Source organism: Hippoglossus hippoglossus, chromosome 1 (genome assembly GCF_009819705.1).
Source record: "Hippoglossus hippoglossus isolate fHipHip1 chromosome 1, fHipHip1.pri, whole genome shotgun sequence".
Taxonomy (NCBI): domain Eukaryota; kingdom Metazoa; phylum Chordata; class Actinopteri; order Pleuronectiformes; family Pleuronectidae; genus Hippoglossus; species Hippoglossus hippoglossus.
This window is the reverse complement of record NC_047151.1, coordinates 26,744,302-26,757,739: the sequence shown is the minus strand read 5'-3', so window position 1 is coordinate 26,757,739 and position 13,438 is coordinate 26,744,302. Positions and strand designations below refer to the sequence as shown.

The following is a 13,438-nucleotide window of genomic DNA, read 5'->3' as shown; positions in this document are numbered from 1 at the left end:
AGAAACAGATAACTTGTGAAAAGTACAATCAGTTCTGGTTCTTCAATGTTCGCTCAGAAAAAGTTTACTGACGTAAATTGTTCATGTTTTTGCAATTAGAATAAAACCAGATCTAGTTTGAAGGAGCTGATGTTCTAATATAATATGAACGCTTCAGGTAAATCGCTTGAAAAGTGGCAACATTCTGGTGCCGACTCTTTGGGAAAGTTGCCTGTTGCCAAAATTAAGAGAAAACTGCTGGGATGAAAAAGAGGAACATTGACGTTGAAGCTTATTTCTTTAAACAATTGATGGTTTTGAGTAAAGTCAGGTAAAGATACTATCCAGTACCAGGACATTTTAAAGTTTCTCAGTAAGTGATCTGGAGAAACACGGTACGTACGAGGCTGCCCTGCAGAATCCTCGGCCTCTCCAGAGCCACCGTGATGCAGTTGAGGAATATGAAGGCCAGGACGATGTAGTCGAAGAGCTTATGGGCGATGATGGACTGACAGAGCAGCCTGAACCTGAGAGGTAGAAGTGGAGAGGTGGAGAAGGAAGAGTGATGAGAGTCAGCAACAAGTAAACATCAACACAAGACAACAACGTCTCTAATCAAACGACACAACAGAGAGTGAAGCTTCTGTTTCTGCAGGTTTCAACAAGTTACATTTCAGACTTTGTAAAATCATAATGAATGAAATTTAAGATCTAGGTTAAGTACGGCAGGTAAAAGGAAACGTCAGAGTCTGAGTAGAGAATCAAGCTGGAACAACAAGCTGATTTCTACAGAGACAGTTTCCACAGTCTTTCCCTCAGACTGATCAGTTATCAGCTCCATGTTAGTTTTATCGCAGCGTATTAATATCTGTATCATTAAGAAAGAACTACAATATAAGGAGACATTAAAACCTCTGCGACAGGAGTTAAAAGGAACGTAAACATAATTGAAACCCACCTAATCATATAGTTTGTATATTTAAGACTAAAGGCTAAAAGTTCAAACTATCTAACAGTGGAAACCTTGTTAAAATCTGTATTTAAATTTGTCATTACAACAATAACTAATCAAGATAAATCTGAGGGTTTACAAGATAAAACACATTGTGCTTTTCGTCATAATAGAAAACGACTCTAAGGTGGAGCTTCTCTTGACGTACAGACATAAACAACCAGATCTGAGGTGTCACAACGACACTTATACAGTTAAAGTGGATCCAACTGTAACGTGGTCAGACAGCAGCGGTGTTGTCGTCGGCTCTGGAGCCAGTAGAAGCCGCTCATCTCCTCTAAAGAGAAGAGAATACACCTCCTGCAGCACCTGCTCTCTGACTGAGGGAATCAATCTGCTAATCCGACTCCTTTTTCCTCCAGACTCGGCAACTCTGTCCCTTTATCTATGGATTCAAATCTGGCAACCCTGTCACCTGATATTGATCGAGACCCGCGGCCTCGCTGGCATCGGCACCTTCTCCCGCCTGAGACACAACTTCGTGCTGTCTGGTTGTTTCTCCTTTTTGTTTGTTTGTCTGCGTTAATTCTGCTCAGCTACGCTCGTTAGGGCGAACGCACACACACATATGCCTCCGTGCACTCGCAGACACACACGGCCGCTGAGGCATAAACAAGATAAAGATGCACATATGCTCACTGACTCCCACAAGCACGGGCAGTATTCAAAGTCGTCCACAAACACACGTAGCTGCAGATAAGGCCTAACGCTGGTGCCTTCGCCGCCAACACGCGCACACACACACACACACACACACACACACACAGACACAGGCCCGGTTTGACAGATGGCACCTGCCAGGATGCCAAGACACAGCCCTGGGGCCTGGCTTCACTTAAGTGGCTATCAGCGCGCAGGGAATCGGGCGCGTGAACCAGTGAGTGAGTTTTCTTTCATGTTGCTTTTCCACCAGCGATGGATTGACGGCTGGGGGAAAACATCGTGACACTGACAAACACAGATGAACACACACACACACACACACACACACACACACACACACACACACACTTGGAGCCCAGAGTCAATGTCTCGGAGATGAAAAATGCTTTGAAGGAAATGTAGAGCGACATCACTGTAACGAGCCATTTGTGAAACCAGGAGACGGCACTGGTTTGACTATGCAGTTCTATGTTCCTCCACATTATCAGGACATCATCTTTCCACGCTCGGTTCCTCTGGGCTCGGTGCAAACACTAGAGATGAAACGGTGTGAAAAGGACTCATCTATGATTGATTCTCCAAACACGATGACCTGATGATCCATGAAAGTTTCATTTCATGATTTATCTCACTTGGTTTAATTAAACTAGCTCCTGGTGCAAGTTAAATCAAATTCATTTATTTAACAACAACACACATCTGCAGGTGTCTCAGTGCTGATTTGTGGAAAATACCCAAATCTGCATGAAGTCTCAGAGAGAAACCTGCCCACACAGGCTGATCGGATTTATAGAAATAAAGTAATAAACTTTTCTATGCTTCTAAAACGAAACCACAAGTTCATCCCAAGTTCACCCAAAGATGTGAAGCACTCACTTGTTCTGGGGGGAGAACATGTAGACGGACCACTCCTCTCTGGTTTCACACCAGTCTGGCTTATAGACCTCCATCATCTTCTGGACACGGAAACAAAGACTCTGGAGGAGACGTGAGGGGAAAGAGATGAGAGGGATGTAAGAGGTGTGTGTTGAAATATGAGATTAGAAACAAATTAATAACTCATACTACAAGTACTACATGGATCAGCAGCTAAAACTACAGTACTTATACTAAAAGTAAGAGTAAATGAATAAAGGAGAAGTCAGTGAGGAGTTGCTCACATAGTCTATCTCCTCATCCAGGTCTGTTCTGTCTTTTCGTGCGTTGACTTGAGGGTAAACCTCAGTCATCAGCTGGGTGTGGGGACCCGGGGCCTTGCCGTTACAGTCTCGGTGTTCCGTTCCATAACCACTGCCGGCTCCAGACCCTCCTGTGATGGACCCCCCTGTCCCGGACCCGCTCCTCCTCCCGGGGTCTGGATGGACGGGGGGCAGGCCTGGGGGCTGGCCGCCCGCCCGAAGCAGCTCAGGCAGCTCCAGGGAGAGAGCCCGGCGATCCGTCTTTGCAGAAAAGTGTCTCGACAGGAACAGCGGAGGGGGATGATGCGGCAGTAGAGGATGATGGGAGTGGGGCGGGTGGGAGAGAAGCGACTCCTGCTCGGCGGCATAGGTGTAGGAGTGGGGGGAGCGGGTGCTGTGCAGACGGAGGCTGCCTCCGACCAGAGGAGCTCCACCGAACCTGTAGCTCCTCCGACCAAGACTGTTGGAGCTCGATCTACAGAGGAGATTAAAAGTATAATTTAGAAGTATTAAATATTCATGAATAAAGGATCAATAAAGAGACAATCAACAGTTTTTTATATATTTAGCATTTAGTCATGAAGGTAATCACATCACAAAACAACAGCCAGGGCCTGATGTTTTCATGGAGCTAATAAAAGGCTTAATGAAGGTATTAAGAATTCATTAAGGTGGGAGCTGCATTCTGTGGCTGATAGTAAATCTAATTCTCTACCTGCGGCTCCATGCAGACTGCGGAGCGAAAGGGCGCCCCCAGTTGTGGTAGTTGGGACTACGGCCGTGGCGCTGCAAGAGTCACAAAAGCAGTTCAGAGTAAATATTGTGGATCAGAGGCGGAGAGCAGTTACCAAAACCTACAGGTAGGGGTCACAGCTGGAAGAGTGGATTCATGTGACCTAGGTGTCTGTGGAACAAGAGTTTGATATGGACAGTTGACAGTTATCGTAACACGTGTACGGGACATTATTGGATGAAAGACTACGTGTCCTCCCTGTAGACAGTTCACAATTCAATTTCCCAAATAAATTCTTTACTTCTGAATGTTTCTCAATGTGAGTAAATGTGGGCGTAAGTGTCTCTGTACAAGTACGTATGTGAATCATACTTTTTATAGCAGCTCCATTTGTGTGCAAGCAAATACGACAAACAGTCTGGTGTCCTGGTATTTTTAAACCTGTGCCCTATGTTTATAAATGGGTGAGTAAATGAATGGTACTTGAAAAAAAAAACTTTTCACCTCTCAGCATAGACCCAGATTAACTACTTGAGCCTTTTATTAGGGGGGGGGGGGGGGGGGATCTTAATGCGACTAGCGAAAGGTTGAAATGAAAGTAATCTGCTAAATGAGATTTCTTGTAGTCTGACCTATTCCAGCAAACCCAGTTCAGTCTGATACAGCTGAAAGCCACAGTAGGACCAGTATGTAAACAATGCATGTGTGGCATTAGTGGAACAACAGGTGAAACATAAACTGGGCTTTTCACAATGAGACTGCCGTGCCCTCGGTGGGTTGTCGTCAGGTTTAACATGCAAACCCCTGAGTGGCAGTTCCACTTAACGGAACATAACCAGCTCTGTTTGTTTCCACGTGTCTGATCCCTTCAACACCACGGACCTAATTATGTGTTTTACTCTGGGAAACGCACATCACCGCTCGGAGCCTGAGCCGCTGCCGTATATATATCAGAGAATCTATGGAGCCGTCTCTATAGAAACTGTGATGAAGTGTGCACGCTGGATGTTAAATAACAGACAGGACCGCACTGCAGTGTGTGTGTGTGTGTGTGTGTGTGTGTGTGTGTGTGTGTGTGTGTGTGTGTGTGTGTGTGTGTTTCTGTCAAGACAATTTGTTCCTCAGTAAACGACACAGAGCAGCCGGAGAAACCATAATACTGTCCTTACCAAACACAATGTGTTAATATATATCCACAGGTGTTAAATTTATGTTCCAGACTTCAGGTCACGCAATGTGCTGAATATGCTGCATGTAAAATCTTTTATATTTTATTTCACATTCCTAATCTTTCTTTTTTATCTTTTTTATCTTTTCATTTCATTTTTCGTGCCAACACCGTCTGTTGGTTTTGTTTGTGTGTTCGTCAGGAGGATTACACAAAAACTACTCGACAGATTTTTTTTCACGAAACTTGGTCGAAGGACGGAACACTCATTTCTAAAATGTCTTTCATTAGCTGTTTGGTTGAGTTGAATCCAAAGCCCAGTGAATTCTGGGAGAGGTCGGCCCTGAGCGGGATGCACCCGTTGGATCCTTTGTTGCTCTGGGATGAAAGGAGACGTTTGAAGGAGCCTTTGAAATAATAAAGTGAAGTTGTGTTTTCGAGGGAGGTGGCTCCTGAATTCAGAAACAGCTTATGTGTAAAAATGTGCTCCAGATCCAAATAAAACTCTGGATCCATTGGATCTAAATGTGGTTTCCTAAGGAGACTGTTCAAGACTAGAATCCATCAACTTCTTGTTTTCAATTTTCTATGGATCAACATTATTTCATCATAATCTATTCACTGTCTGACCTATCCTGGGAGACACATGGACAAATGACCCCAGCGAAGCAGAGTGCCCATTACACAGATGAATGAATCTGTGATTGTGCAGCAGCAGCAGCGACAGACTGATGCATCTGAATCTGATGTAATTTATCAGCCAGAGGAATAAACAAACCACCCAGCGAACAAATGGAGCTGATCACAGGTCAAAGATGATAAAACAGAGATGCCGATATTTCAAATGCAGGAAAACATTCTTCACAAACAACCGTGCTGCTTTTATTCTGAAGCCTGTTTGGTTTTGAGCGATGCAGCCGACGACTTCTGATATCGACGTCTTCACCTCCTGCTGCGTTTTACACGAAACCTCGGAGGTGAGCGTCGCTAAACTACAGCTCCTCATCCCTCTGTGTTTTATTTACTCCTCTTTATCGTCCTGTCTATGCTTCACCTCTCCCATCTCTCTCCTTCACTACCTCTCTGCCCCCCCCACCCCCACCCCCCCACTCTCTACCCCCCTCTCTGTCATTTCTTCTCTGCTTCTCTAGCGTTCGCTGTGGATAAACAGAGGATAGGAGCAGTCAATTAATAGAAGTTGCCATGGCAACCGTGCAGAAATGTTTCAGCTCCTCTCTCTTCCTCTATGTTTTGGTTCATTAGGCACAACTGCTGGGGCGCACGCACCGTGTTTGTGTGTTTCCTGGGTATATACGTGTGCATGTACACTACAGTGTGCAGACGGCAGGGTGCAGCAACGATCACATTAGAACGAGGAGAACCGCACAAACTCTACTACGGCCGTTTTGACAAAATAACTGCGTGTGGTGTTGCGTGTCGGTTCCATCAGTGTTTCTCTCTTTTCCAAACTTTCTTTGCCGCCACCTTCTAACACGAGAAGCGACTCTCCTTCTAATGTTTAACTTCAAACACAATGATAACCGAACCGAGTTCCACGAAACCTGGTGAATTAATGGGTCAAGCTGTTAAATGTGAGGGCGGATCTGGTTCAGGTGGGTGGATCCAGGATTTTTTAACTTTCTTCATCAATGTGTCCCCAGGGAATAAATCTAAAAACTTGATGAAATGGAACTGATGTCTAGAAGTGTGTGTGTGCAATTAAGTGCCGCTTGATTTATTTTAAGGAGACTTGATTTAATCTAAGCTCATATTCCGTGTGTGAATGAGTACCAGAGAGAGGGAGCGTCTCTCCAGGCTGCTCTTGCCCAGGCTCATCACGCTGCTCTTCCTGGACTCGATGGTGAAGCTCCGCCTCTCGGAGGAGTAGGATCCTCGGGGTCCCGAGAGAGCGCCCAGCTCCAGGTGGCCGTTGGGCGTCAAGGTGCAGATCCTTGGGTCTGGAGGGAGTCGGACAGAAGGAGCTCAGTGTTTCACTCAAACACATACTTATACATAACATATACACCCAGATTCTGAAATGCTTTTATACAGTTGGCCGTGATGTTGCCAAATCAGCTCAATCCTGTAATTATTATAAATAAATTCTGTCTGATTCTAATTCCCCCTCAGATTTCATTTCCTTTTCCAGAATTACATTTGATCTGCAGGAAACAGAAGGAGCCATCACAGTAAAAGCACATTTTTAAATTGAGAAAGACAGAGAAGTGCCAAGCTCATGAAAGTCTTTGGGAAGTTTTTTTTATATATTTAGAAAACCCAAATGTTCGAAAGCTTAAAAATCAAAACGTTAGTTGAGTCCAATGTTTTTTGCCTAATGGGTGTTACAGATATATAATGTTCACAAGAAAATCAGATCACTATGACCTTAGGAAAACCTGTCGCTGGTTCAGAGGCAGAAAAAGCTGCAGAGTCTCTTTAAAGCTACACACAGACAACAGCTCAAGTGAAACGCCTTGTTTTCTGTCCTTCTATAAAGAAAACGGAGCCGGGTTAGATCCACTGCACTGCAGAGATCACATGTCCTCTGCACCAGAAGCCCACTCCCACTGTCTGGAAGTGAATCCTCCGGTCTCTGAACTCCTGTTTAATCTTCTCTGTGCTCGGCTGTTTGCTGGGTTTGTTGACGGAGGCTGAATATCTGGAACAGGTTCATTGTGAGCTCTGGATAAAGATAGATCTCATTCATATTTGAGGACCGCTGGCTGTTCTCCAGCTTTCTGCAAGTTTGTAAGCCTTTGGCACGGAGACGTGTCTTACTTTAGTTTTTTTGTGGTTTGAGCACATCCAGCCTTCTTTATTTCTGAATAAGCCTCGCAGGGAAACAAAGACTTAAATGTGAGATGCGAGCAGATTGTCGGGCATCTTGTTCTATTTTGACATAAATGAGGAAATCTGTGGTTTGGATTGTGGTGTTAGTGCTGAGTCAAACTCAAACACAACACAGAAATCCAAGGATCTGCCATTTAAAGGAAGAACAAACAAACAATCGAAAGAGGCAACATTTACTTTTTCTTGAACAAATTACACTTTTGGAAATCGTGCTTTGGATATATATTTGTTTGTTGCCTGTGTTTGTGACACTTTAAATGAACAGACACGTATTTTTGACTGATGCTGACATTTAGATTTTTAAATTTAGGGAAAAGAATTCTCTCTACTTGGTTGATTGGTTATACAACTTCAACAAATACTTCAATATATACACTCAATCGCCAGGGGAGGAGGTTCAGCTTGAATTTATTAAACTGATGCAGGCAAGAACAGACCTTATTACACCTAATCACGATATACGTCAACAGTCACACAATCTTCAGAGCTCACCATGACCATAAGGTAAAGAAATAATATTTATTGTAGATCTGTTGTCACCTCTGTTGTTTGTTTGTTTGTCAGCAGGATTACGCAAAATATTCTTCATGTTTTTCCATGAAAGTTGGTGGACGGATGCTAAATGGGTCAAAAAAGAATTTCAAATTACAAGGTAATAATTCATGGATCTCGATCGGGGAAAAAAAATATTCATATGATTTAAATATGACCTTTGTTTTGACAGGCTTTGATATAAAACTAATAAATTGTCAACTGAGTGTGATAAAAGCTTTGGAAAGGAAACGTGGTCTCACCAGACAACTTAATGGAGTCGTGTCTCTCGCTCTCGTCAAAGTTGGAGGACGAGCGGTCGTCGTCCGAGTAAGAACGATTGGCGTCACCCTGGAGATGAAGAGGCGAGAAACGAAGAGCGGAATGAGAGAGGGAGAAAAGGTGGAATCTGTTACACGAGGCTCGTTCTACTTGTGACCTTTAATCTACGGTGCGACACCTGGTTCAAGACCCTGCTCCCCCCCACCCACAACCAACTCTTGATGACGTCTGTTTGTGGCACAGATCTGTGTTGTGTCTTAGATGATTCCATCAGTGGAACCTCAATCTCTACTCCAGTGACCCCAGACCGATGGGGTTTCCCCCCCCGTCAGTCGTCACGATGGGAAAATCTGGAGTAAATTGACTCAATAATCCCTCGTGCGTCGCAGAGGCAGACAGAGCGAGGGTGAGCGGAGGACGGAGAGACAGAGACGGAGGGAGAAACTGACGGCTGTGCTTTGTTTGGTTGTTTTCAAAAAAGATCGATCAAAAGCTGATTCGTGTCCGTGTTTCTCCTCCAAGACGCAAATCACAGAGAAGATGATGATGCTTTGATCGGCGTGTGGAAACTCAATTGGGTTTTGCAGTTTTCCAATGATAAGTCTGCCAGTCTGACAGTTGACGGTAGTATTTTCCACTGTTGTTTTTAATGCACCATGATTATGCTCATACTGCCTCTAATAAATAACCTTAAATTATAAGTGTGGCCAATAGAGTCATTATTATTTCCTCAGGACAACACAGACATGACCCTTTTATTATTGGGCTACGTTTATGAAGTTATGCTCCTCAGAAATAGAAGTTATCTCAGAATATAATAATAGAAAATCTGAGGGTATTTTATGTTTCATTTATTTGTTTTCATTCATGATTTTCTTATTCAGTATAATTTGATAATATGATTTTGAATAATGTAACTAAGACGTGTGATATTATCAGACGTTTGATCAGGTTACATAGAGTTTAATGGCTTCTGGTTCACTGGATGAGAACATGACTGATATACTGAATTACACGAGTTCGCCCCATTATCAACTCAGCAGTGAACGATGAATTGTCGGCTTCAAGAAAGTGTAAAGTCTAGACGAGCATCTGGTGGTTCGGTCCATTAGGATCAGTTTCCTCTGCTCATATCAATCTGCTCCGCTCTGACATTATGGAAATCAGCAGGACACAAGAGCCCAGACGGATTAAAGCTGCAAAGGTCTCTGCCAGAGGTGAAGATCTGCACTTTTCACAGACAGATGGATGTCAGCTGTCCACGGAAAAAGACGTCATGTTGCAGAATGATGGGATGGATGGAGAGGATGTGGATAACTCAGCTATGGAAAGTTTGCACGACAGCCAGACTGCAACAAAGAGAAATTCAAGGGGGAAAAGTGATTTCCCTCCGAATCTGACAGTTTAAAACCTTCATCAGCCATCAGACCGAAGTTAAAATGTGGACATTGTGGAAATAAGATTAAATCCTGCCGGCAAAACCTGTTCCCTTACCTCTGCCTGAAAACCCTCAACCAAGATGGCCACCAGCAGGTTGAAGAGGACATAGTTTCCGAAGGTCATGAGGGCCACAAAGTAAAGAGCTGCAAGCGGCGAAGTCGCTGCCATGCCGTTGTACAAAACCACGTTCCAGTCCTCCTGGGTCAGAATCTGAGGGAGATGAAAACACACTTGAGAGAAGTGCAAGAAAGTCACCTCCATATATTTAATTTGTGGAGTAGAATTGCTGGGTTGTGTGTTCCTGTGTTTCTCTGCAGTGATGTGTTGTTTACCTGGAAAACAGTGACAATGGCCCAGAGGAGGGAGTCAAAGTTTTTCCTGTCCGGCACAGTGTCCCCCGTCTCCGTCTTAAGACTGAACTTACAGCCGAAGATGTGCATCCCCAGGATACTGCAACACAACCACAGCCTCGGATTAGGTCCTTATACCATAAACACCGAAACAGCAACATATGCTCTTACTGACTAATAATTTAATATATGTATCAGCTGTTTCAGATTATATAAATGCTGCCTTCTAATATACATGTCTGTGTGTTAGCAGTTGTTTCTGCACTTTCTTCTCTGGGATTATGAAGATGAATACTAATGTAAGAATGTGACTGAGCCCCAAAGCCCCGTTACATAAGATGCTCTCTGCCTCAATGGATTTGTTGTCACACACATGATAAGTAAAGCTCCACACGTATCATGTAAAAGCAATAGAAAAGGTCTTTCGCAGGTAATTGCATGCAATTGTGAAATGGATAATCATTCTTTGCAGGGGATCCAATAGTCCTAATGCAGAATCCAACTGTGAAGTAAAAGTGATTGTAACCAGCACCTGAAAACAACATTGTCATGAGCAAGGCTCTGAAAAGCCAAGTTATCAAACCTCAACATTTTCAGAGCTCAGACTTTACCCAGAATGCATCTATTTTATAAAAGATGCTGGGTATGTACTAGATTAAATGCTTGTACTTGTGCTTGTACTTGTCAATTGACCTTCTGTGCGTCTGAACACATAAAAATACAGATTTGAGAGTAAGTTGTGATTAACTCAGGGTTGTTTCCTCTTATGAAATCAAAGGGCCGAGCTCGAGTGGCAAGTAGAAATGAAAAGGGACGGAAACAAAGACACTGAAGCCTTCGGCCATTGATTATCCCCTGAGAGACCATTTATGCTTTCAGAGTGCTGCCATCACAGAGCTCGAGTGTCTTCAGTTGTCTGCGTATGATGTTGCTTCAGTTACTTAAGTGTCTGCTTGTTAAAGCCTAACCAGATTTTCAAGTGTCTGCTCATTATTTTGCACCCGGGGTTAATAGCTGCTGCGAAACACTGCGACCTGCATTTCAATAGCAACTGTTGAGCAGATGCACAAGACTTTAAAAACACACAGAGGCCGGCACAGACACGTGCACAGAAAAGCACAAGGTAAAAGAAGGAGCTCTGTCTTTTCTATCTCCCTGAAAAAGGCCAAAATAAATCACTGTTGAAAGAAAAAACCTTCATGCACCTTCACATTTGTCGGGCGATGAAAAGCAGGAGAATCAAAGATGCATCAGAACAAGAAACAGGCAGACGCAGGTATCCACATGCAGCACGCACATGTTAAACCTCACCTGAAGATGAAGATGAAGAGCATGAGCAGCATGCAGAAGGTGGCCACGTTGTCCATGGTCTTCATGAGGACGACGAGCTGTCTCCTCAGCGCCGGCATGAACCTCACCAGCTTCAGGACCCTCAGCAGCCTGAAGGTCCGCAGCACAGACAGGCCGCCGTCGGACTGGCCCACGATCTCACACACACTGATCAGATGAACACAGAACACAAAGACAAGGGACACACTTCTAAATTACCCTTCAAGTCCGGATCGGCACCATTAACACATAGAAGTTAACAAAGTAGCTGCATCGAATCCTCACTTCTGCATTTCAGAGGTGTTAATTCAAATGTATGATCATGTTGGAGGCTGTCCTTTGTGCTTTTGAACCATATGCTGTTATTTTGGTGGGACAGTGGCTGTGGCTCAGTCCTCCACTTACTAGAAGGTCAGTGTGGATGATGCTGAATAGATGATTGAGGCTCAGCAAGAGAGAGAAAGACAAGCCCCACATCTTTACTTAGAATTCACTTTAAACCCAAACACCACAGCTCCAATAATCCACATTTTTAACCAGGGATCAGGTACAGGGCGGCTGTGGCTCGAGGGATAGAGCAAGTCAAAGTGTCCTTGGGCAAGACGCTGAACCCCAAATCGCCCCTGCTGGTTGTTCCATCACAGTGTGAAGGACGTGTGATAGAAAAAGTAAAAAAATATAAAAGTGCTGCACCACAACACCTTTCTTTTTTATACTTGAATAAAGGCGTAGCCGCTGAAAAGAACCCAGGAGCACCGCCTCAGAGCCTTTGTTGCTTTGACAATCCGCCTGCTGAGGGGTTTTTCAATAGTTTCCTGCAGAATTCCTCTTCTCTACCAACGGTCTCTGTAAATCATTCCAACTCTCTGGGGATCTCTGTCATAGAGGCGGACGTTTTTGCAGACCTCCAGTTCAATCCACGCTGCGTTGGAGGCGCCTTGTGCCAAATTAAAAAAGATGGGCGGTGCAGGACCAGACGAATAACGCCAGTGAAAATGAAGTACTCTTCCACCTTCCATAGGGACGGGAACGGTGAACATGAAATGGACAAAAGCCTTGTTTTATCATATCTTAGAGTAATGTTCACTTACAATTCTTTGAATATTGGACATTTGAAGCTCTTAACAATTGCTGTTTGTTGCAGAAGAGGTATCACAAACCAGAGATCACAGGAGTCTTTCCCTTTGGCTCTGTGGGACATTCAACATGAGCACAGAGCCATCAGCGAGTGGCTTTAAAGAAATGCGTCTTCTAATGGAGGTGGCCTTCAAAGGTTCCACTCAGAGCATCAAAAAAGCTTCGGCGATGCTTTAGCAAACGTTGAATAGGGGGAAGCTTGACAGAGGAGCTTCGTATGAATGGCTGAGGACATTCAGATGGATGAAGAGAGGGGAGATGTGGAGCGAGACATGAGAAGACGGACGCAGATATGTTCAATCGACGTGGATCTTCTGTGACGGGCTGCACATTTGATCTCGTTCAGATTTACTTGCTTTGATGTGTATTTGATCTCAGGGTTTATAATGGGGATCATAGACAACGGTGCGCAGCCAAATGAATTGGAACAAAAAAAGGAAAACGCCCGCAGATCAAAAGCAGAGCCACTCACCTGAGGCTCCGGGCGAACACGACAAAAGACAGAGCTTGTTTGCTGCTGTCTGACTTTGGCATTCAGTCACATGCAGGTGGCACATTTGCACTTGGCAGGAGGTGGATGACAGCTTGACAAAGCATGACGTGAATTATTTAACTGCAGGTTGTCTTTCTATAATGATCGGGGAAACTAAAAGAAGCATGTATCCGAATTACTGCACACCTGTCAGTGTTTGTTTTGTCCTCCGAAGGCCGTGTTTAGTCAAAACAGTATATTCAGGACACTTATAGCTTGTAATTATGATCTATATGTGTATTTTTAACACTGAA

The 13,438-nt window shown here is 44.1% G+C and overlaps 1 protein-coding gene across 1 annotated transcript in view; it reads right to left on the bottom strand.

Moving 5' to 3' along the window:
• LOC117765129 (voltage-dependent T-type calcium channel subunit alpha-1I-like) overlaps positions 1 to 13,438 on the bottom strand; it is a 173,146-nt gene that overhangs the window by 44,585 nt on the left and 115,123 nt on the right. The window contains exons 12-20 of the mRNA XM_034591429.1: positions 11,498 to 11,683; positions 10,169 to 10,286; positions 9,891 to 10,046; positions 8,378 to 8,465; positions 6,525 to 6,691; positions 3,548 to 3,618; positions 2,815 to 3,307; positions 2,531 to 2,631; positions 383 to 506 (exon numbers count right to left, since the gene is read on the bottom strand). Of these exons, the coding sequence (XP_034447320.1) occupies positions 383 to 506; positions 2,531 to 2,631; positions 2,815 to 3,307; positions 3,548 to 3,618; positions 6,525 to 6,691; positions 8,378 to 8,465; positions 9,891 to 10,046; positions 10,169 to 10,286; positions 11,498 to 11,683 (1,504 nt within the window). The remainder of the gene's footprint in view (positions 1 to 382; positions 507 to 2,530; positions 2,632 to 2,814; positions 3,308 to 3,547; positions 3,619 to 6,524; positions 6,692 to 8,377; positions 8,466 to 9,890; positions 10,047 to 10,168; positions 10,287 to 11,497; positions 11,684 to 13,438) is intronic.